This window comes from Stegostoma tigrinum, chromosome 9 (assembly GCF_030684315.1).
Source record: "Stegostoma tigrinum isolate sSteTig4 chromosome 9, sSteTig4.hap1, whole genome shotgun sequence".
Classification (NCBI taxonomy): Eukaryota; Metazoa; Chordata; class Chondrichthyes; order Orectolobiformes; family Stegostomatidae; genus Stegostoma; species Stegostoma tigrinum.
In genome coordinates this window covers 62,366,933-62,390,467 of record NC_081362.1, presented here as the reverse complement: position 1 = coordinate 62,390,467, position 23,535 = coordinate 62,366,933, and the positions used below count along the sequence as shown (strand labels likewise).

Below are 23,535 nucleotides of genomic sequence, written 5' to 3'. Positions count from 1 at the left end.
GTGTGGAATTTTAAAAATAAAATTTCTGTCAGCCCTGTAAAATTTTTTGCTAAATCAACAACAAGGTACAACAAGCACCATTTTAAAAATAATCATTTTGCAAAGTATTTGAACAACTAAAACACTTGATTTGAAATGGAGATAAATTTAGTTTCTGGAATCATTTGATTAAAGTCATAGACCTCCTTCAAACCTTGACCAATCGTGGACTCTTGAGTTTACTTTTAAGATGGTTGAAGGCACAGTTGTTTCAGTAAAATGGCAAGGGGGAAATTAATACCTGCAAAATCAGCTTAAGAGCTTTATTTTGCATGAAGCAGTAAAATATTTCTTTGATTGGATAATACAATAAGAAAAAAAAAGTACACATGCAGAATAGTAACTGGACCACGACATTTGAGCCTCAAAACAATCGTGATAAAGTTAGACCAAGTAATTCAGCAGTTCTAATTCTGCTTCTAGGTTTTGAATACCAACATATTTGCCAGGATTTTCTTGTTAAAAAAGTGTGGCCAATGATATTGTGTTATTCAGGTGTCCATTAAATTGTGTTTTCTGGAGCAGGCAAGATACTCAGAAATAGCTGTCCAAGCTGTGTCTGTGGCTTCATGAAATTGACATTTCACTGTCCAGTTTGCTATTAAATTGCATTAAATGGTGTCAGATTTTGTTATTCAAACCTCTACTGCTCAATTCTTTCCCAAATTCCATTTACCTGCCACACTTCTGCTTACTGAGTACATTTGCTGCTTTACTGGCAACACCTCATCCTTATTCTCAAATCTTTACATGACCTCATCCCTCCACATCTCTGTAGCCTTGTCCAATCCTAGCACCTTGGAATCTTTCATAATAGATCACCAGTTGCTGTTGTGGATCTCTGCACCCATACAATTCTGGCCTCTTGTTGATCATCGATTGCCTTTTCCCCACCATTGGTGGTTGCACCTTCAAAAGCTTTATCCCTAAGATCAGATACTCCTTCCCTGAAATTTCTATACCCTGTATCACTTGCTTTTTACATTGGCCCTAACACCTACAAGCTTTTGGTTGCCTATCCTAACTTTTCTTTTATATGGCTTGATATCACTCTATGCTTGACAATCTGAAATCCATTTACTATATTATAATATAAATGTGTGTTTTTGTTGCAGTTGATCAGTGGATATAAAATAAACTCATCATAGAAAATAAAACCTTGCCCGTTTTATTCTTAGACATCTTTTTAACACTTGATAAACATTAATTACTAATGACAACCTTGTCAGCCCTGAGAAGTAATTATTATAAGTATAGAATCTCATTCCTTAGGTTTTAATTGTTGGAGGGTTTTAAAAAAAAGTTCTGCGACAAAATGAGACTCATGATCTTTCTCTCTTTCTTTCTTTCTTGATTGATTTTTTTTGTTCTTTCCCATTCTTTATCTTTCTGTATCTGATATGACATTGAATTTAGCCAGCCTAATTTACACTTCCTTTTCTGGTGTTATTTTCACAGTTCTTCAGTCTGATAAGCAGCTGCTTGCCTTATTCATTATGGTCCTTCATGTCCTGTTTCTCCTCCTACAGAATAATGCTATCAGCTCACACTTATAGCAATTTGTCATGCAAAATTGTTAAAATATCTAAACATGCAAGGGTACATTAACTACTAGTAAGCATTGTCACATGCCCTGCTGCAACAAATTGTGTTTTTAATGTGTCAGCTTAACCAGGGTTGACTCTGGTTTAAGAAATTCTAATATTTGGGTACTACAAAAGCATACTGTTGAGAAGTTATTTGGTGTTTTTTGAGGACTGTATCATTGCGTAATTGTTCTGGAAGAGGCTTGTATTTTGTTGGATAGTCCCAGGTACTGAAATTGATTGCAACATCATGAATCATCAATAATTGCAGAAATAAATGTGCTGTTCCTTAATGTATCAGAGAAGATTTTAGCAGGAGATAATCACATATAAACATGTGAGTTAAGAGCAGGAGTAGGCCACATAACCCCTCAAGCCTGGTCCATCATTAAATAAAGTCATGCTGATCTCATTATAACCTCAATTACACGTATCTACCCTGATAATCTTTCACCTCCGTGCTCACGAAGAATCTATCTCACTCTTGCTTCTAAAAAAAATTGAACAATAATTGATTTCCCTTCAAACTGATTTCACTCTAGTCAAGGATTTCAGGTGCAAAGGTAACAGGTCGGTTTGCTAAAATTGCACAATACACTAAAATTTTAGTAGATCTTCTCAGTAAAACATTTTTATTTCTCACTTGTGTGTTTTTGGATATTTATGTATTTATTGAAATGTAAAGCATTAATATTACACAGATTGGACAGCTTCAGAGACAGCAAAGGAATCACTGTGCAGTGCCCATACCATTTTTCTTGAATAGGGTATATGAATATGCAAAACAAAGGAAGATTCAGCTGGTTCACCAGGCCTATTTTGTCACAATCCGATTTATACACATATTGACTTGAATATAGATACAGATAAGTCACATTATTTCCTTCAAGAAACATTGTGACCAAAGTCAATTTAGGGGAACAATTGTACTTTGGGAAATTTGTTTCCAAAGTTCAAAGGCCCCTATACAAGTTCTAGGCATTTTATGGTAATTGAGATGGATTGAGGCTATTAATTGTCACTTAGTCAGTTAAAAGCCTCAATAGGCCTGAAGATAGGTGGTCTGTTGTTTGCCTTACCCCCTGTACCATCCCCATGCTATACCAAAAGAGTTTGGGGTGGACAGGAAGGCATAGTCACCCCAACATACTCTGTATGCCCAATAATTCTGTAAAGGTTACGAAAGGCCTTCAACTGAGTCTTCTCGATATCTTTCTCAAGGGTTGCGTATTCCTGCATCATGTAAGGTGACCCAGATTTGGCATATCATATAAATAACACTGAAACAAGATCATTAATTACGTCAGCTTTTGTGCTCCTGAGATGCTGCTTGGCCTTCTGTGTTCATCCAGCTTCACACTTTATTATCATTAATTGTACTGTTCTCTTTACCTGCCATGCACATTGATTAATGACCATTTCGCAGAACAGACACAGCATTGATCCTTCAAATCAGACCATTCTTTACCCAACCCAACATCGCCACACTAATCTCCCAGCAAACACCTCCCCCATCCAATCTTGTAAAGTAACAAGAATTTCAACCAGTTAGAGCAGAATTGTTTTTGGGAAATGGTGTCACATCGAGGAAGTTAATCTTGAGGAACTTTCAAGACAAGTTTTGTTGCATTTTACAAGAAGGCCAGTCTACCAAATATGTTTGAAATAAGCATCAACCTGCTGAAAGAAGACATTTTTTGTTGGATGTGGGGCTAAAATAACGATAGTTATTGGATATCATGAAAGGAGAGTTAATTGGATATTTTTGGGCTCAGTCAGTGCCAATCGAATTTAGTTTCTTGACAGGGAAACAATTGTTTCTAATTCTGTATGAACTGTCCAGAGATGTGCAAGTTAGGTGGATTAGCCATGTTAAATTGCCCCTAGTGTTCGGGGATGTGTAGGTTAGGTGTGTCAGCCATCGGAAATGCAGGGTTACGGGAATACGGTAGTGGGATGTGTCTAAGTGAGATGCTCTTCAGAGGGCCAGTGTGGACTCATTGGGCTGAATCTCCTGTTTCTCCTCTGTAGGGATTCTATATAAATGCTGACAGAGATTCCTGTCAACGTTGTACATTAATGGTGACGGTGAATATTTAAGTGGACATATGGTTTACAAGATAGAATTAAGGCCACATCAGTGTTGCTATGGCCATTTTAGCAATATCCTGGAACTGTAAGCAAATATTCACAACAACATAAAGCCTTTATAATCCAGTATTTTAAACATTAAATTTGTGAACAAAAATGGACTCTCTCTTGCTTTGCAGTTATCCTGCCAATAAATATGTTTTAATAGAATTGTCCACTATTTTAATGTGCATGTAAATAAGTTTATCTAAATATACATTTATTGCACAGTTATATATGCGGTGCGTGCGGGTAACATTTCTTTGAGATTATTGGTATGCTATACATTTACAAGGAACATTGCATGTTTAATGTCTGAAGCAACTTTTCAGGGACTAGATTAATCTTCACAACTTCACCACCACCACCACCACCACAGCAGAATCCTATCCCCCACCCCCGAACTCTTTGACAATTGTGAGGCAAAGATTTATAACGTGTCATGTTTGAACATGTTACCCAAAACCACACAATCTACAGCATGTCACAAGGTAGTGTTATCAGTCTGCCTTACATTATGTTGGTGGTAACTCACTTGAATTGTATTCTTATAGTCTAAGAAGATAGTCATTCCTTTACTGTCTTGCTGCCTTTGGAAGGCCACTAAATATGAAATTAGTGACGACACCCGGTAGTTTATTGTTGATATAAAATGAAAAAAGTCTATCTTGTTTACAATTCACTGAAAAGTCTTGGCCTGATCAATGTCTAAAAGAAAGGGAAACTAATCAACTTGAGTAACATTTTAGTGCAAACGAATTAAACAGCTTGTTGATAAATCTCACAGGCTGGAGCTGTACTGTGGCTGCTCCTGGGACCAGTAATTATGGCCTGCAATGTGATTCAGACAAAAGTGAAATGATCTGGAGAGAGTCTTGCAATATTTGCTTTTCTGCACACAGAAATCACATCGATATCTGACTCCTGAATTTCATTACCTCTTTTTGCACAGCAATACACCTAAACTGCTTGATGTCACACAAAAACATCAGTATGTGCCTACCCCCTCCTTAATTATCACTATCTTGATTACTTCTCCACAGCATTTTGCAGTAAGAACATCTTTTGACAACTGTCTGAAAAAGCACAAGTTTGTCCTTGAATTAAATGACTAATTTCTCAGATTTGTCAATGCCACTAAAGCAGAAGCCTTTTTTTCACTGCAAGTTTAACAATTAATTTATCAATATTATAATTGGTTCCAAGAAGTTTAATTTCCAAATCTTAAAAGTTATTTGGTCACTGACTGATCATTACTATATCGATTTATTTGAAAAATGGATTACTAGAATTTTAAAATGTGATCGGAACACATACCAAATGTTTGGAGTCACAATGATGTGAAAATACCACAGAGAGTTCTTTTTGAACAGAGTGGTTAAGTTTCAGTGGTTTGGGTAGAAATGTCAGTTTGGAATTTTTCTAAATCTTTAGTTGTTACCTGATTGCCAGGAACATCTGACTAATTTCAATTCATAGGTTGTGAAAGAGAGATGTTTATCATTCTCTTAACTGTTGTTTAGCATTGCTCTTAATGTTACTTTTATTGTTTGTTTTTGCCAAATTGCTGTCCGCCCCTGTTGAATCACTTGTCTCCTTGTTAGTGCGCAGTTCCATGGGTTCTGTGTGCCCACAAATATTTAACCCAAATGCACATTATTCATATCTGAGCCTTGATTTCAAGTTTTAGTAGGTGATTTCAATGTGAGCATATTAATCCTCTGCACATTTGTCACCCACACACGTACTTCTATCAGAAGGCTGTTGGGCTGATTTCGTGACTGTGATGTCCTGGCCAAATACCTGTAGCCTAGCAGCAACGCCATCCACTAATGTAACTGGGCTAGGATATAAATGGTAAGCACAAGAGCGACTCAGAGCTGGGAATTCTGCAGCGAAAAGCTCACCTGATTTCCCAAAGCCTGTCCATCATCTACAAGGCACGAATATCAGGAGTCTACGAGAGTACTCTCACTTGCCTGGATGAATGCAAATCCAACAATATGCAAGAAGCTAGCAACTATCCAGACCGAGAAGACCACTTGATTGATGCCCTATCCACCACCACCAACATTCACTCCTTCCACCATGATGCTTACCTTCATTAGCCTGAGCACAGAATTGGAGCAAAGAATTCTTGTTTCAACTTTCTAAAACATTGGTTAGGCCGCAGATGGAATACTACACGCAGTTCTGGTCACCACATTATTGGAAGGATGTGATTGCATTGAAGAGGCTGTAGGGATTCACCGAGATATTGCCTGGGATGAAAAATCTCAGTTAGGAAGAGAGACTGGACACGCTGGATTTGTTTTCTTTGGAGCAATGGAGGCTGAGGGTGTGTTAAATTGAGGTGTACAAAATTATGAGAGGTATGAATAGAGTGGGTCATGAGAATCTCTTCCTCAGGGGCATAAATCTAAGGTGAAGAGCATGTGGTTTGAGAAGAAATGAGAGAGAATTTTTTCACCTGGAGGGTGGTAGATATATGGAACGTGCTGCCTGGGAGAGTACTCTTGCAACATGTAGGAAGCATTTGGATAAGTACTTTAAATGCCAGGGCATCGGTAGACTATAGACAAAGTGCAAGTAGGTGGCATGAGTGTAGTTTGGCTTTCATTGGTTGGTATTGACATCTGAGCTGAAGGGCCCATTTCAAAGTTATATGACTCTAATTAGGGATGTGCAATAAATGCTCGACTTGCCAGTCATGCTTACATTCCACAAAGGAGTTTCAGAAATTGTACCCGTGTTGCTGACTGAAATCTGGTCGACTCAGCTAGAAACTTTCTTGTTCTGTTTGATGCAGCTGCTTGTGTTTATTCTGATGGTCAGGTTGAGAAGTAAAAGCATACATAGAAACTTTAGCGATAAAGGTGTTGCGATGAAGGATTCTCTCCCAAAATTACAATTGCCGATTTTAACCTGGATCCTGGCAGATCTGCTGTGCCTTTCCCTGATTTTCTGCTTTCATTTCTTAATAATTGAATTGGCTGCTCTTCACATTATGAGGTCGATCAAAACTGAGAATGGCTCATGAAACAACTCCATGAAGTAAAGGTTGTGAATTTACAGTAGGCTGTGACATAGCAACCAACGGTTGTATTGTCTGTGAGATGAAATGAAGAACGTTAATTTTTTTATCAACTAATATTGACAGTCCTTTTTGTTCAGTTACATCAAAAGTAGAGTGTTAAATGATATTGCAGTGTACTGAGATTTAGATGCATATGGGCACTGTTTAAAAATGAGGAGTATCCCACTTAAGGCACAAGAAGAGGAAAGATTTCTTCTCTCTTCCTTAGTGAGCAGTGGTGGTTGGGTCATTGAATATGTTCAAGGCTGGATTATTCAGACTCACTTACACCTGTTCTTTGTGTCCTGATTTATGCATTCTTTGGCCCTTTGAGATATGTATGGATAAATGGGGAAGTAAAATGATGTTACAATATAACCATGCAAAATGGAAGCACTGGCAAATCCAGAACTGAAAATTATATTTAGCTAGTAGCTACTGAGAACAACTGTTTTAATACCCCGCAACTCTCATTATAGATTTTTTGGACCATTTATTGTTTGTCATCAAAGGTGCTCCTTTGAAATCCGCAGAAAGATTAAGAACATAGAAACTTTCAATCTTTCTGTGGTATGTGTTTGTCATTAAATGAAAAGTGGTTCAGTACCTCCCTTCCTGAAGCTGTTGACCTTTTGTTAGCCTCTCAGCTGCCAGATTAGGAAGCACCTTTAAGGAACCAGAGTAGGTGAGAGATCAATTAAAGCAGACAGTAGAGGGTAAAGGTCCAACCTCTGCCCTAACTCAGATCAATCGAACTTTCCAGACTGTGGCTTCAATTAACATAGAACATTACAGCACAGTACAGGCCCTTCGGCTCTCGATGTTGTGCCGACCTGTCATACCAATCTCAAGCCCATCTAACCTACACTATTCCATGTACATCCATATGCTTATCCAATGACGACTTAAATGTACCTAAAGTTGGCGAATCTACTACCGTTGCAGGCAAAGCGTTCCATTCCCTTACTACTCTCTGAGTAAAGAAACTACCTCTGACATCTGTCCTATATCTTTCACCCTCAATTTAAAGCTATGCCCCCTTGTGCTCACCGTCTGTCTCAACTGAATGCATCAGGTCATTGCTTCTCAAAATTTTGAAGGAGCTCTTCAGATGAATCTTGTTTTGTTTTCATCCTCATTTACATAAAAAACAGACAGTGAGACAAACACAGTTACGGGATAAATAAGAGAAAATACAGTCAGGCCCAGGGTTCCGTTCTGGGGTCTGTTTGACAGATGATTTGTTCGAAAGTCAGAACACAATTCAAGACAATGGAGAATAACCATTCATAAGTGTAGGAAATGTTCATCTGTTGCATCTTTAAAACTTGTAATCAAATTCATAAATATGAGCATTTGTAACTCAGACATTTGTAAATCAGGGATTCCTTCGAACAAAGGTGGGCAAATTACTTAAGTGGTTTTTGTGATGCTTTGTTCCACAGCTGCAGATGATGGTTCTTTGGTTGACTTTCTGAAGATGTTGATGCCTCTGGTTTTCCGTTAGTCACCAACATCTTGTAGCACACGTCATGGGTTGCAATCAAAAGCACACTAACTACCTCACCACCGCTACCCCTTCCCCAGTCCAACAGGACATCCGAGTCCCCAAGGTAATGCAGAGTGCCAATTACCCTCCGTCTGACCTGCTGGGATGAATAAAGCATATGGTGCAGAGCAGCTGTGGACTGCCAACACTGTTCTGGCTGCACATATGAGCTTTAAGGATGCTGCCAGGGCCAGGAATTGTGGGAGATCCTGGCAGTGACTTACACCTGCACCTAGTATGACAGGTGGCACTGCCATGGTTAATGGGGCACCGTTAATGAAGCATGTTTGTGGAAATAGCAGGAGAAATCCTGGTAGGGTTAACAGACAGAAAGCCTTTGTGATCTTCACCAAAAACCACACTTAGCCAACATCTCATACAATTCAGCCCAATGTGTCTGCTGCTCATTGCAGAGTCTTTTTTTGCCAGAGCACATATAGAGCAGGGGCCTGGGGAAAACAAGAGAACTGGAGCCTGGGAAAAGTTAACAAGGAGAGAACAGTTATTTTCAGAGAGCTGCATCATGGAGAAAGCATGTTGAGACCAAGAGTACTAAGAAAGCAAAGCAAAAGACATTTAGAGTATTGCCCATCAGTAGCGAGAAAGCAGGAGCCTGTGGAGAGTGGGGCAACAAACAGAACAGGAGCATGGAGGCAAGGACGAAAAAATGAGAGAGAAGGTGCTACAGAAAATATAAGCACAAAAAGCTGGAACCCGAGGAATCAGGATAGAGCAAGCACTGCCAGGGAAAAACTGGAGCACGAAGAAGCTAGGCATGTCTCTGACCACTGCTTAATTAGTTATACAAACGCAAAAAAACCCAGAAAAACCTCAGCAGGTCTGGAAGCATCTGTGGAACGAAATCTGAGTTAATGTTTTGGGTTCAGTGACCCGCCCTCAGAATTCAGTTCTTCAGGTTTTTCAGATATGTTGAGCTTTTCCAGCAATTTCTGTTTTTGTGTCTGATCTCCAGCACAGGCAGTTCATTTGGTTTTGCTTAATAACTTATTTTTGCTCTGAGTAATCACCTAGTTTCCCCCCCCCCCCCCCGCCCCCACCAAATAAGACAGGCCCTACATTGTAAATTCCAAAACGTTTCTGTGGACCCTAGCTTGAGGGTTGCTGCTTTCATCAATCACTGGACCAGATAATGACCCAACATATTACCTGTGACCTAAGTTAGAGTATTCTTTCTGAATCCCACCATCTGTTAATAATAACTCTGAAATTGAAAAAAAAATTCTCGCATTACAAGTATCAGAATATGGTTAGAGGCTCATTACTGGAGAAATGCCATGTCTATTCTGTTCCATAATTAATCTTCTCAATTCATGAAAATTAAAAAACAACATTCCACATGTTAATATTTAAATAATTTAATTGCATAACACGATAATTGATGAATCAAAAGCAGATTGTGTTTAATTTCAACTAATAATTGATTTTTAAACAATCGTTAGGTTTATCAAGCAATATAACTGATGGCCTCCGAAGATAGCTATGGTGTCAAATCAAGCGTATTCATTCGTCAAGATAGTTCCAGCACATCACTCTCTCTAGGCTTTGACCCATATCAAGATGGATTAAATCTTCAGTTTGTTGAACCATTAGAAAATAGGTACAAATGTGTCACTTGTTCATTTGTACTTTGCAATCCATACCAGACTGGATGTGGACATCGATTTTGTGAAAATTGCATTGCAGAATTAATGTAAGTAACAACTTCTAATATTCACTTTCAAAGTTGTTCAATTTTAAATTGTTGATTGACAGTGAAAATGAAATACCCAACTGAGTTGGTTTGTTGTCAGTTTCTTGTACATGTTTATTTCATTAAAGAATTGTAATCATCTGTTAGGCTGATTGTCCCTCACTTATTTGATTTGTAATCAGCAAGATACTGGAGAGAAGGAACTATTATCCTTAAGTTGCCCTAAAGTTTTGCAGATAATTCATAAATGGATATGTTATGACTTCTTCTCTCCTCCAACTCAAGTTTGGAAGTAAAATATTGATTAAACACATTCCTTCGTGAGCTGCCCTTTAGTTACCATGCTTAGCGTAGCAGACCCGTCTAGGAATGCTGATCTTTGATATATTTGTTAATGTTCAGGTACTCAATATAAATAGTTATATAAATGATCTTTGAATTGCATGTCCAGTAAATAATGGAAATTTTATTTGTAGCAAGCATTATATGAGAGCATCCTAATAGATTGGAGTATGCAGTAGAATCATGTACAATAAGATTTGCAAGAATAATTTTCAGTGTTCTGAACAATTGAAACTATTTTAAATCTTTTACCTAATTCTTCTTTTCTGTTTTTAAAATGCCTTCTAGAGAGACTAAACCTATTGCTATTTGTCCCATTGATCATGAAAAGATTATTACAAATTGGGTAAGATAAAAGTTATATCTTATATATGTGTATAAATATATATATTAGACAAAGGTAAAATAGTAAATTTAAAAGAAGTGAAATTCCTCTTAATGAAAAGCAATAGTTGCATATTTTCTCCATAACTATCTTCTGAAGCAACCACACTTGCAAAAATTTTACAATTCAAAGTTATGCATCGTCACAATTTAATCAGCCATTTGTTAATTGTGAAGGTAAAAGTGAAGTTTTTTGTAGCAAAAGGCTTTTAACATTTTAAGGAATACCTGTGTCTTTTAAGAAAACATGAGTTGGATGAAGTAATTATTGTGTACTTACAATGACATATCATATGAATATGTGGGCAACCACTTGGCTTTTACAGTTCCTTGCAGTGAGTTCCTGATCTCAGTTTCTTGGCTACCATAGTTATGCTTTTGGAAGCTAGGAGGGAGAATGGGGTAACACAGTGTGGAGCTGGGGGAACACAGCCGGCTAGGCAAAATCAGAGGAGCAGGAAAGCTGATATTTTGGGTCGGGACCATTCTTCAGAAATGGTGTTACATACCTGTTTTATGATGCTGTTGTATTGAAGGGATCTCAAATTAACTTCATTAAATATAATAATCCAACTTATGCTGGCAATACCTGCCTCGAGCAATAAATTCCAGTGCTTCAAGTTTGAAAAGAAACTGCCATGTCCAATTTGTGTGGCATGTTGAACGCAATGACATTGACTTAGCAGGACAGAAAGAAAATTAAATCCTTTGGAAGTACAGTTACTTTGTAAAGTAGGAAATTCTGAAGAAAATTGTGCCTGGGCATGAAAATGGGCTGGGCTTGAGAAAGTTTCAGATTCTCTTAATGATTAGAGTGCTCTCAAGACAAATTATGACATGTATTTAACATACCTGATTACATAAATCATAAGGGGATCTGTTCACATAGAACATAGAACATAGAACAGTACAGCACAGGACAGGCCCTTCAGCCCACAATGTTGTGCCGACCATTGATCCTCATGTATGCACCCTCAAATTTCTGTGACCATATGCATGTCCAGCAGTCTCTTAAATGACCCCAACGACCTTGCTTCCACAACTGCTGCTGGCAACGCATTCCATGCTCTCACAACTCTCTGTGTAAAGAACCCGCCTCTGACATCCCCTCTATACTTTCCTCCAACCAGCTTAAAACTATGACCTCTCGTGCTAGCCATTTCTGCCCTGGGAAATAGTCTCTGGCTATCAACTCTATCTGTGCCTCTCATTATCTTGTATACCTCAATTAGGTCCCCTCTCCTCCTCCTTTTCTCCAATGAAAAGAGACCGAGCTCAGTCAACCTCTCTTCATAAGATAAGCCCTCCAGTCCAGGCAGCATCCTGGTAAACCTCCTCTGAACCCTCTCCAAAGCATCCACATCTTTCCTATAATAGGGCGCCCAGAACTGGACGCAGTATTCCAAGTGCGGTCTAACCAAAGTTTTATAGAGCTGCAACAAGATCTCACGACTCTTAAACTCAATCCCCCTGTTAATGAAAGCCAAAACTCCATATGCTTTCTTAACAACCCTGTCCACTTGGGTGGCCATTTTCAGGGATCTATGTATCTGCACACCAAGATCCCTCTGTTCCTCCACACTGCCAAGAATCCTATCCTTAATCCTGTACTCAGCTTTCAAATTCGACCTTCCAAAATGCATCACCTCGCATTTATCCAGGTTGAACTCCATCTGCCACCTCTCAGCCCATCTCTGCATCCTGTCAATGTCCCGCTGCAGCCTACAACAGCCCTCTATACTGTCAACAACACCTCCGACCTTTGTGTCGTCTGCAAACTTGCTGACCCATCCTTCAATCCCCTCATCCAAGTCATTAATAAAAATTACAAACAGTAGAGGCCCAAGGACAGAGCCCTGTGGAACCCCACTCACCACTGACTTCCAGGCAGAATATTTTCCTTCTACTACCACTCGCTGTCTTCTGTTGGCCAGCCAATTCTGTATCCAAGCAGCTAAGTTCCCTTGTATCCCATTCCTCCTGACCTTCTGCATGAGCCTACCATGGGGAACCTTATCAAATGCCTTACTGAAGTCCATATACACCACATCCACAGCTCGACCCTCATCAACTTTTCTAGTCACATCCTCAAAAAACTCGATAAGGTTTGTGAGGCATTACCTACCCCTCACAAAGCCGTGTTGACTGTATTTGATCAAGCCATGCTCTTCCAGATGGTCATAAATCCTATCCCTCAGAATCCTTTCTAACACCTTGGAGACGACAGACGTGAGACTTACTGGTCTGTAATTGCTGGAGATTTCCCTATTTCCTTTCTTGAAGAGAGGAATTACATTTGCCTCTCCAGTTCTCAGGTACGACTCCAGTGGAGAGCGAGGATGCAAAGATCTTCGCAAGTGGCGAAGCAATTGCATCTCTCGCTTCCCAAAGCAGCCGAGGACAAATGTGGTCCGGGCCTGGCGACTTGTCAATCTTAATGTTTGACAAGATTTTCAGCACATCAGCTTCCTCTATCTCTATCCATTCCAGCATGCACACCTGCTCTTCAAAGGTTTCATTCACTACAAAGTTTGTTTCTTTCGTAAAGACAGAAGCAAAAAACTCATTTAGGGCTTCCCCTACCTCCTCAGACTCCACACACAAGTTCCCTATGCTATCCCTGATCGGCCCTACTCTTTCTTTGACCGTTCTCTTGTTCCTCACATAAGTGTAAAATGCCTTTGTGTTTTCCCGGATTCCTTCTGCCAAGCCTTTCTCGTGCCCCCTCCTGGCTCTCCTCAGACCATTTTCGAGCTCCTTCCTTGCCTGCATGTAATCCTCTCTAGCTGAACTTGACCCTAGCTTCCTCCACCTAATGTAAGCTACCTTCTTCCTTTTCACAAGAAGCTCCACCGCTCTCGTCATCCAAGATTCCTTTATCTTACCCCTTCTTGCCTGTCTCAGAGGGACATATTTACTCATCACTCGCAACAACTGTTCCTTAAACAGTCTCCACATGTCTATAGTTCCCTTACCATGGAACAACTGCTCCCAGTCCATGCTTCCTAACTCATGTCTAATTGCGTCATAGTTTCCTCTTCCCCAATTAAATATCCTCCCATTTTGCCTAACCCTCTCCTTCTCCATAGCTTTGTAGAATGTGAGGCAGTTATGGTCACTATCACCAAAATGCTCTCCCACCACAAGATCTGATACCTGCCCCGGCTCGTTTCCGAGCACCAAGTCTAGAATGGCCTCTCCCCTCGTCGGCCTGTCAACGTACTGCGTTAGGAAACCCTCCTGAACACACCTTACAAAAACAGCTCCATTCAAATCTTCTGCTCGAAGGAGGTTCCAATCAATATTAGGAAAGTTAAAGTCCCCCATTACAACAACCCTACATGCACATCCTTGATATCAAATTCATGCTGATATGGATTTGACCTTAAATCTGTACTGTGGTAGAAGGATGAATTGAATGAGAGAGACACAGAAAAAAGGCTTAATTATTGTTTTACTAAAGCCTCAAATTTTAAAACTTGATTTTTACATTCTGTTAGACAATCTCATGGGACCTTGACTGATTGTGCTTTGTGCTTTGTGCTTTGTTTAAACTTGTTCCCTGACTGGTGGAGTATTGCTATTTTAATTGTGTTCGATTTGTATTCAATCAGATACAGTGAACATTGTGCAGAGTAATGGCAAGTGACCCCAAACCCAGCATGTTCATTTTTACAGGAGCATTATCACAGTTCAATATTTTTCCTCTATAAATTTTCTTGCCTATTTCTAGATTTTAAAAAAAAGACTTACGTTGACCTAATAGTTTCACATATCTCTCCAAAATGTCTCAGAGCATTTCACATGCAGTGAATTGCTTTGAAGTGCAGGATCTGTTACATTCATTCATGAAAGGCATATGCTAGGGTGGAGGGTCAAGTACCTCCATGAAACTGAACTGCTCATTGTTGATTAAACCTTGACATTGGATACAAACTTTCTTGCCCCCTCCAATCAATTTGTGCCCACATGTATATGGGTGCATTAATTCAAATGAGGGGAACATAACCTTTGCTTGTTTCTCACAATTTGAGTTGTTTGAATCTTCGGCAGGTCTGCCTGTTAGGCTCTCATGCCCAGTGCTCAATGTTCAGAAGACTTCAGGCATTTATTGACAGAGCGACCTCAGACGTTGCTCTCAAAGAATGAATGGACAGTCCCAAAAACTAGTGAGATGGAATCACTGAGAATTTGCAGTATAGAAACAGGCCATTCAGCCCCGAATTTTTGTGCCTTTGTTAATGCTTCTCACAAACAGTTGTGAGAAGTATCACAACTGAGCCCATTCTGGTCCACGTCCAGCATGGTTTCTGAATAGCAATATCAACAGAAAATGGTACTGATTTTTTGTGCTTTGCTTCACTGAAGGCATTCAAGCTCACTTCATTCTGACACCTTCCACTGCATCAGCTCACACAGCACGCACCAGGACTGAAGAAGGAACTTTCTTGGCTTAGTATCACTCAATATGATTAGTTTACCCAATGACACATCAAAAGAATATACCAACTTCAGTGATGCAACAAATTCCTCCTGGATACTAAAAGCTTTATCTATTTTAGATGGGCTAAAGAATGAATAATGTCCGACAGACAACTTATTTTAAACTCTGCTTATGACACACAAAGACAGGTTAAAACCTGCATCACGATTACAAAGATAACAAGGTGTAGAGCTGGATGAACACAGCAGGCCAAGCAACAAACACTGTTTTGAAAGACAGAAGGGCAAATTAATGACTGATAAAGATTTTAAAAAATCAATGAATGATAGAAAGCTGAAAATATTGGAAACTTGAAACAAAAACAGAAATTGCTAGAGAAACTCAGCAGGTCTGGCAGCAGCTGTTGAGGAAAAGCAGAGCCAATGTTTCAGGTCCAGTGACCCTTCTTCAGAACTGATTGTAGCTAGGAAATGGTGGTAGTTATGCTGAAGAAGGGACGTGGGAGGAGGAGTGAGAAATAGGAGGAGATGGCGTCCAGAGAGACAGAATGACAGTTAATGTGGCAAAGGGATTGATAATAGTATGCTCAGGGAAAAAGGAAAACTGATAATGGGGACCATAAGTGTGTGAAGCTGAGTTGGCTGTGATGAACGCAGCGCATGTCATTACAGGCCTGGGATGTGAGGGTTGGTAAAGGACAGAGATGAAGGTGTTCAGGTTTATGATACTGATTCACCAGGGCTGCAATGTCTGCCAAGTGGAAAATGAGATGCTTTGACTCAGATTTCCAGCATCACAGTTTTGTTATTTTATTTAAGTTTTGGAAATACTCAGCTGGCCATTTAAATTCTGAAGGGAAAGTTATGTCATGGTTCTGAGTGAAATCTTTCATTTAAATTCAGGGTTAACCAGCATTTCTTATTCTGACTGCAGAATGAATGACTACTTTTTACAAGTTCCTCTTTATATTGTAGAGTCTACTTTAAGAAAATAATAAGATTTAATATGTGCATTTTTTAAAGATATTTAGAGATAATTGTTGCAAGAGGGAAGTATGGAATTTGATGGTGTACTGTAAAAATTCACCAGCCTGCATTGTAAAAACATCATTTGGACGTTTAGGGGTGAGTACTGTACAACTACTTACACAATATTTGTGTACACTCTTGATTGTGTAAAATCTTGATGATTTTCCTCTTATTTTATATGTATGAACATCTTAGTAACATTTGTTTCAATTGTATTTCAATTGCAAAGAACATAATGATATCCAGCTTTCTCCAAATGAAAAATATTTATCAAATATGTGAACATTAGCATTGTTCTGCATTTCTGACAAAATTTTACGTTTTTTCTTATTTCGTAAAATTTAGGAAAGCAGTTTACAACAATGTTACAATGTCCTTAATTGAAAGCTGAAATTGCTTTTTGGTACTGGATCTTCCAATCACTGTATGACTATAATAATGCAGAATAACAATGTTGTCCTCTTCTACTTACTGTGATGTAGATTTCTCATTATGTCGTTGACATTTCAGTAATTTTTAGCAAATTACATTAATCCAATTCAACATCAATTTCTTATTGACTAGCATCATTGCTGGGGTAGTGTCTCGAAATTTGGACTAACAGCTGCTTTGACTCTTGTGATATTCATCTTTCAACCTTAATTTGTGATTTTCGCACAGCATTAGGCTATGTGATCCATGACCCATGCTGATTAGGCAGATCTTCACACCAATCAGCATGTAAGATTGATTTGATTCTGGCACTGCTATTTTGGATCTTAATAATCCAGATAATGCTTTCTTCTAATTGTACTTGCCTGAGCACTGCTTCAGCGCCCATCACAACTCCTATCCCTTATTTAAAAGGATTGCTAACTACTTTTGGGTGAGTTGCTGCTTGGCTTTTTTTCCTGCCTGTTACTATGATTGCATAAGTCACTGGTGCTTTCTAAAGTTCTTTAAAGATGCTAATGTCTACACACTGATGGCTGAAGGAGTTTGTCAGTGCACAAAGGCTTTTGCAGAGTAGGTCGCTCCCAAACTCATGTGGAGTAGTAGGCATTCCTCATGGAATATAGCATGACTGAGAGAATGAACAGATCTCACACAAACAAGGCAATGCTCGAAGAAGAAAGAGGAGGAATGTGAAAGGAGAAAGGCTGTCAGCAAGAAGTTATATCTGCCCTTGATGTTCAGTAAGCAATTTTCTTTTAACCTGTGCCAAATTTGTGCCAGACTCCTCCTGGGGATGCTTTAATTTTCTCAGATTAAGTATGTGTTATATTTGAACTTTCATTACTCAGTAAACCATTTATGACTTCTCAGCTCTTCTGAGTCGTCTGTAACCTTTGACCAAATTTTATATGCAGTCCAACCACCCACTGTGTAAAGACAGATTTTTAAATCTTTTGTTCTGTGCTTTTTAAAAAAAAAGTTTTGCTTGTTTTTTGCCATCTTACTAACTAGTGAAAACAATCCATAATTATTTAACATAGTTAAACTCTTTATAGTATTTGAATGTTCCAATTATCAAACTAAACATCTTAAATTTATTTTTAAAAATTATTTAAAGCTTCTTTTGATAATTGTAGCTCCTGCTATCAACCAAATAAAGCCATGCTTTAACTTTTCCATTGCGTTTAGATCCTTTCTTAATAACGTTTACAACTGCATGTAATGCTTCAACTGCTACCTAACTAAAACCTCATAAAAGTTTAGCATTACTTTTTCATTTATATGATTTGTTTTCTGTTTTCCTTTTGCATGGCATATCTGCTTGTGCTGACATTTGCAGTTATCTATGAGACTGCACCAACCTCCCTCCGTCTCCCTAATCTACTTAGAATCTTACGTTTAAAGTGAATTCATATTCCATATTCTTGCTTCCAGAATATGCTACTTCACATTTTTACATTTTGAACTATATCTCACAGCCATTGGCTGATTTTCACAGTCTATCTGCATCTTCCTCCCTTGCGTAGTTCTCACTATTGTTTACCATGCACCTAATTTGGTGTCATGGTCAAATTTCATCTTTTTTCCTCAAGTGTTAAGTCTAACCTTGTTAATGTATACTGTAAATAAAAGCAACTCCAGCACATGTCCTGTTGAAACACAGAACATCACTTTGGGCAAGCCTCAAGAAATTTCCTTTTGCTCATAGATAACACGGTTTGGAGCTGAAGGAAGGGTCCCGACCCAAAACGTCACCTTTCCTGTTCCTCTGATGCTGCATGGCCTGCTGTGTTCCTCCATATCCACACTGTATTATCTCTGACTCCAGCATCTACAGTTCTTGAGATCTCTTCCTTTTGCTCATGCTCTTTTGTTTTCTCTCCTCCAACTAAGCTCTATCAATTCCAGGTCCTTAATTTCGTTTGCTATTGCCTTTGCCATAAATCTATTTGGTAGTTGATTTTCAAATACCCATATGCTTTTAATGCTACGTTTATACTTCTGCCTGAATATTACAAATGTTAGCTGATATTATTCTGTTCTGATCTCACCTTGATCACTGAATCTTTGCAACTGGTTTTTTGCTCACTTGTCCACAGGATGTTGGTACTACTAGATAGGTGAATGTTTATTACCTAGCCCTAAATGCCCTGGAGAAGGTGCTGGTGGGCTGCCTTCTCAAACAAATGTCAGTCTGTGTGGAGTGGGTAGCCACTTAATGTTGTTAGGAAGGGAATACCAGGATCTTGACAAAGTGACAGCGTACGAAAGATGATATATTTCCAAGTCAGATTGTATGTAATTTAGAGGGGAACTGCCAAGTGGATGTGTTCCCATGCATCTGCTGACCTTGCCCTTCTAGGTGGTAGAGTTTGTGGGTTTGGAAGGAGCCATCAAAGGGATTTTAGTGAGTTGCTGCCGTGCATCGAGTAGATATGGTGCACTGGCTCTTTGCGTTGGCATTAAAAAGAATGAATATTTGAGGTGGTGAATGGGCTGCCAACCAAGTGCCCTGCTTTGTCTTGCATAGCATCAAGTGTCTTGAGTGTTTGTTGGAGCTGCACTCTTCCTGGCAAATAGAGAGTATTCCATCACACTCCTGATTCCTGTCCTGTAAATGGTGAACAGGTTTGGGGAGCCAGGAGGTGACTTACTGGCATATTAAACTTTGATTCTCAACATAGAAAAGCCTAAAATACATATGTTAAGAAATATTATTCATGTCAATCATTATCAGATGAAGGATAAGTATGAGGAAGAGGTGATCTCATTTTGTTTTGTCTTTGCATCAGTCAGCCAAACTGCCTCCAATGTGAAGAAGTTAATTGACTTGGAAAAATTAACAAACAGCAGACTTCCCTCCAGGCAGCACAGTGGCTCAATAGTTTCCTCCAACAATCCAAAGATGTGCAGGGTAGATGGATTGGCCAGGCTAAATTACCTGTAGTGTTCAGGGATGTGTAGCTTAGGTGGGTTAAAGCAGAAGAGTCTGGGTGGGATGCTTCAAGGGTCAGTGTGGACTTGTTGGGCCAAAGGGCCTGTTTTCACACTGTAGGGATTCTATTCTATGAATTAATTTTCCACAAGGTGCACTATCAAGGTTTCCCCATCAATACTACATTCACTACGGAAAGGTGCTAATTTGGATTACTTCAAGCCTCTATTCAAGGGCGTCTTGCTGCACACCTATGATCTCGCAGAGCTGTGGTGCGCACTGTAACATGTACACAGCTGCTCAAATGCACTGCCAATGTCGAATATAGCAAGACAGTGTGCAACAGGGAATATCCAAACATCCAGTTCATAACTCATTCTCTTCAATACTCCAAAGTTATGTTCCTCACTCTCCATAGAAATCTCAGTTCTTGAAATAAATCACAGTTTGTCACTTTGCTATTCTATCTGCCTTAGTAGAAATGATTGAGATGGAAAGGGGGAAACTACGGACAGCAGTGACTTAACACAATGCCTGACCATATAAGATACCTAAATTTAAGTACAGTCCACAATGCTACGTGATTTGTTGCGCACATTATCAAACTAATTCCTTGAGAGTTTAGGACTACAGCAAATAGACAATGACAATCTGGCTGAATGCACATTTTAATGGGTTACATTTTGAATTACATGCTCACCTGTTCGGAGCCCATGTCAGGAAATTACCCAGATTGTTTTCCATTCAAAACTAGAACATTTCATTTGAATTTGCATTCATGCACAGGACATAAGAAAATGGAAGAATTCAACCTGGTGCAGTAGGTGGTATTTTTCTAAGTTCGGGGCTAAGACAAAGTTCTTTGAACCTTGCTTGTGTTTTATACTGACATTTGGTGTCAAAAGTGAGAAGGGTGTAATTCACTTACAATGACAGCTCTTTTCTTGATGAAGAAATAATACTGACCAAATCAAAATGCAAATTCATGACTTGCTGATAATTTTTTTCTCTATTATTTAAGGATCACCTTAAAAAATGCGAGTTTGAAACTGTAGCGTGTGTCAATGGTTGTGATGCTGTCTTACTTAGAAAAGATTTAACAGGCCATTTACAAACAGTATGTGAATATAGAGAAGAAGCCTGCCAATATTGCAAAGTGAAACTGATCTTTAAAAACATAAAGGTAATACTATGTTCGGTGGGTCATCAACTATTTTGTTGACCAGTTCATGATTGCTACATAATTTTGTGATGTGGAGGTGCCAGTGTTGGACTGGGGTGGACAAAATCAGAAGTCACATGACACCAGGTTGTGGTCCCATTTCACGTGATGAAGGAGCAGCGCTGCAACAGCTTGTGATTTCAAATAAACCTGTTGGACTATAACCTAGTATCGTGTGACTTCTGACATAATTTTGTGCCATCAAAGATAATAATGTTTTTATTGCCTTGGCTTTCTGTATATCAGGCTTTGTTTTCACGTGCTCGTCGAGATTTCTGCGGGCCTACACAAGAGGTTATTTTGTGTCCCTTGACTCATTATCATCATTAACTCAGACAGAAACTCCTGGATTCTAGTCCATGTTTAAGATTTGAACACGTACTGGCGGCCAACATTACAGTGTTATAGTGAGGGAGTGTTACATGCGTCGTCCTTTCAAAGAGACTTTAATACCAAGGCCCCAGTCTGGCCTTTCAGATTTATTGTAGAGATCCCACAGCACAATCGGGGAACTAATATTTATCCCTAATTTTGGAAAGATGTTCCAAAGGGGAATTAGATTTTTTTTCGTGCTGGAAAAATCAGGGTGGAGCTATTCACATGGTGAGCTCCATTCGATAAATCTGTAGGTATAGTTACCTGATTGTTTATGATGCAAATAATTTGATGTTACTTACAGGTCTTGCATTTTTCTTTTTTAAAGGAGCATGAAGCAGTTGCATGTCCAAATTATCCGATCCAATGTACGTACAATTGTGGTGAAAGTTTATTAAGAAATGAGGTGAGCAATACTTAAGTAACAAAATTGCAATATTTGCATAAAGCCAAATTAATTAAATGCCAGTTATAATACTTGATTTTAAAAGTTTTAGTTTCCTTTTTCTCCACCTGTCTTGGTCTATCTCATCAAAATATGTGAAGATGCAGGCTGAATCTTACCAGAAATTACTACGTGTTATTTTTGTGAAGTTTCGGGGAGAGTCTCTCTCACAATGCCTAGTGAGTTTTCTCATGCCAAGGTCCTAACTTCACCTCTTTAACTAGGTGACACGTGCCCCTTGTCTGATCTAGCCCAGTTCTCTGACTCTCAGTAGGTGGAAGCACCCACCTGTTGATGGAATGTCCCAGAATCCCTGGTGTCAAAGCCATCGTAGAACCACAGCTGTGTACCTGGTCAAGCGTTTGCGGTCAGGTTGCCTTCCGCAGACTATTTAGTGGGACACTGCCCACAAACCAGTCCTACTTACGGCAGATAGGTGGTAGATCTGACACTTCCTTACATGTACAACTGCACATTCCTTCCCCTATGGCTGTTTAATCACCAGGGCAGACAAATTACATATCCTTAGCCACATCCCATTGTGTAGTCCTGCTACTGTTTCCCTACTGCTCGACATATCTTATCACTGTCCATACAGGAAAGCTTTCAGTCACTTCAAAACATTCACTTTATTCACTAACACCGAAAACAAACAGAATTCAAATAAAGAGAAATTGCATTTGCCTCTTGAAACAGAAATTGACTGTTTGTGTTGCCAGTGCTGACAATTTTACAGTAAATGAATGATCACTGCACCCAACTCCTCTAGTTCCAGCAGATGTCAATTAAATCCTGTCTGGCTTGTAGTCCCCATGCTGCTGTACTCTGTCAGTGCTGCGGATAATGTTCCTCCTATTCTATGGCCTCACCTTCCTTCTCAGAAGACAGCTGTCCAAGCTCATTGGCCTCCATCGCAACCCCTCTTTTCCTCCTTCATTTGGGCATAGCACAGCTTACTAGGATGATGTAGTACATTCTGTCCAGAGGATACTGTCAGACACACCCAGACCAATCCAAGTAGCTTCTGAAGGCTTGTTGTCCTCTACACCTGGCTCTGGTTGAAGAATGGGCTACATTGTAAGTGTGCTCCACCTCAATCAGGGTGCTGCATCATGGAATCATCAATCGTGGTTGAAAAAGGCAGCCAAAGTTTATCTTTCAAAAGCATTTGGCCCTTGAAACTCAGCAGGATCATGAGTATCTTCGGAGTACGTGGCACACAGTGCTATGAGTGGTACCAATGATCATAAATGTATGTTGATAGAATGGCACTCTTTCCCATTAATGAAATCAGCCATGTTAGAATATGATCTTCTCAATGGAGTATGTGTAGAATCTATCGTGCCCTGCACCTTGGGAAAGCCAGCTACTGCAAGGGATGCAGTACTGACCCTATCGTGAGGAAATTAGATGAATTGGTGTGATCTGGCACAGATGAATCCACTGTTGTTTGTCATTTATATAAATAATTTGGACGAGAATATTGGACGCATTGGTTAGTAAGTTTGTGGATAACACCAAAATTGGTAGAATAGTGGACAGTGAAGAAAGTTATCTAAAGGTACAACGGGGGATCTTAACCAACTGGGCCATGGGCCGAGGAATGGCAGATGGAATTTAACCTGTATGAATGCGAGATGTTACATTTTGGCATAATGCACCAGGGCTGGACTGACACAGTTAGTGGTCAGGCGCTGGGAGTGTTGTCGAACAGAGAGACATGGGGATGCAGATACATAATTCCTTGAAAGTGGTGTCAGAAATCAACAGGGTGGTGGAGAAGGTGTTTGGAGTGCTTGGCTTCAGCGGTCAAAGCATTGCGTACGGGAGTTGG

General features: G+C 39.4%; 1 protein-coding gene across 5 annotated transcripts in view; it reads left to right on the top strand.

Moving 5' to 3' along the window:
• LOC125455057 (TNF receptor-associated factor 5-like) overlaps positions 1 to 23,535 on the top strand; it is a 72,469-nt gene that overhangs the window by 23,783 nt on the left and 25,151 nt on the right. For all 5 annotated transcript variants that reach the window (XM_059648586.1, XM_059648585.1, XM_048536576.2 and 2 more), the window contains 5 exons: positions 9,841 to 10,091; positions 10,722 to 10,779; positions 16,284 to 16,385; positions 20,681 to 20,842; positions 21,585 to 21,662. In XM_059648586.1, the coding sequence (XP_059504569.1) occupies positions 9,862 to 10,091; positions 10,722 to 10,779; positions 16,284 to 16,385; positions 20,681 to 20,842; positions 21,585 to 21,662 (630 nt within the window). In that variant the 5' untranslated portion in view covers positions 9,841 to 9,861. The remainder of the gene's footprint in view (positions 1 to 9,840; positions 10,092 to 10,721; positions 10,780 to 16,283; positions 16,386 to 20,680; positions 20,843 to 21,584; positions 21,663 to 23,535) is intronic.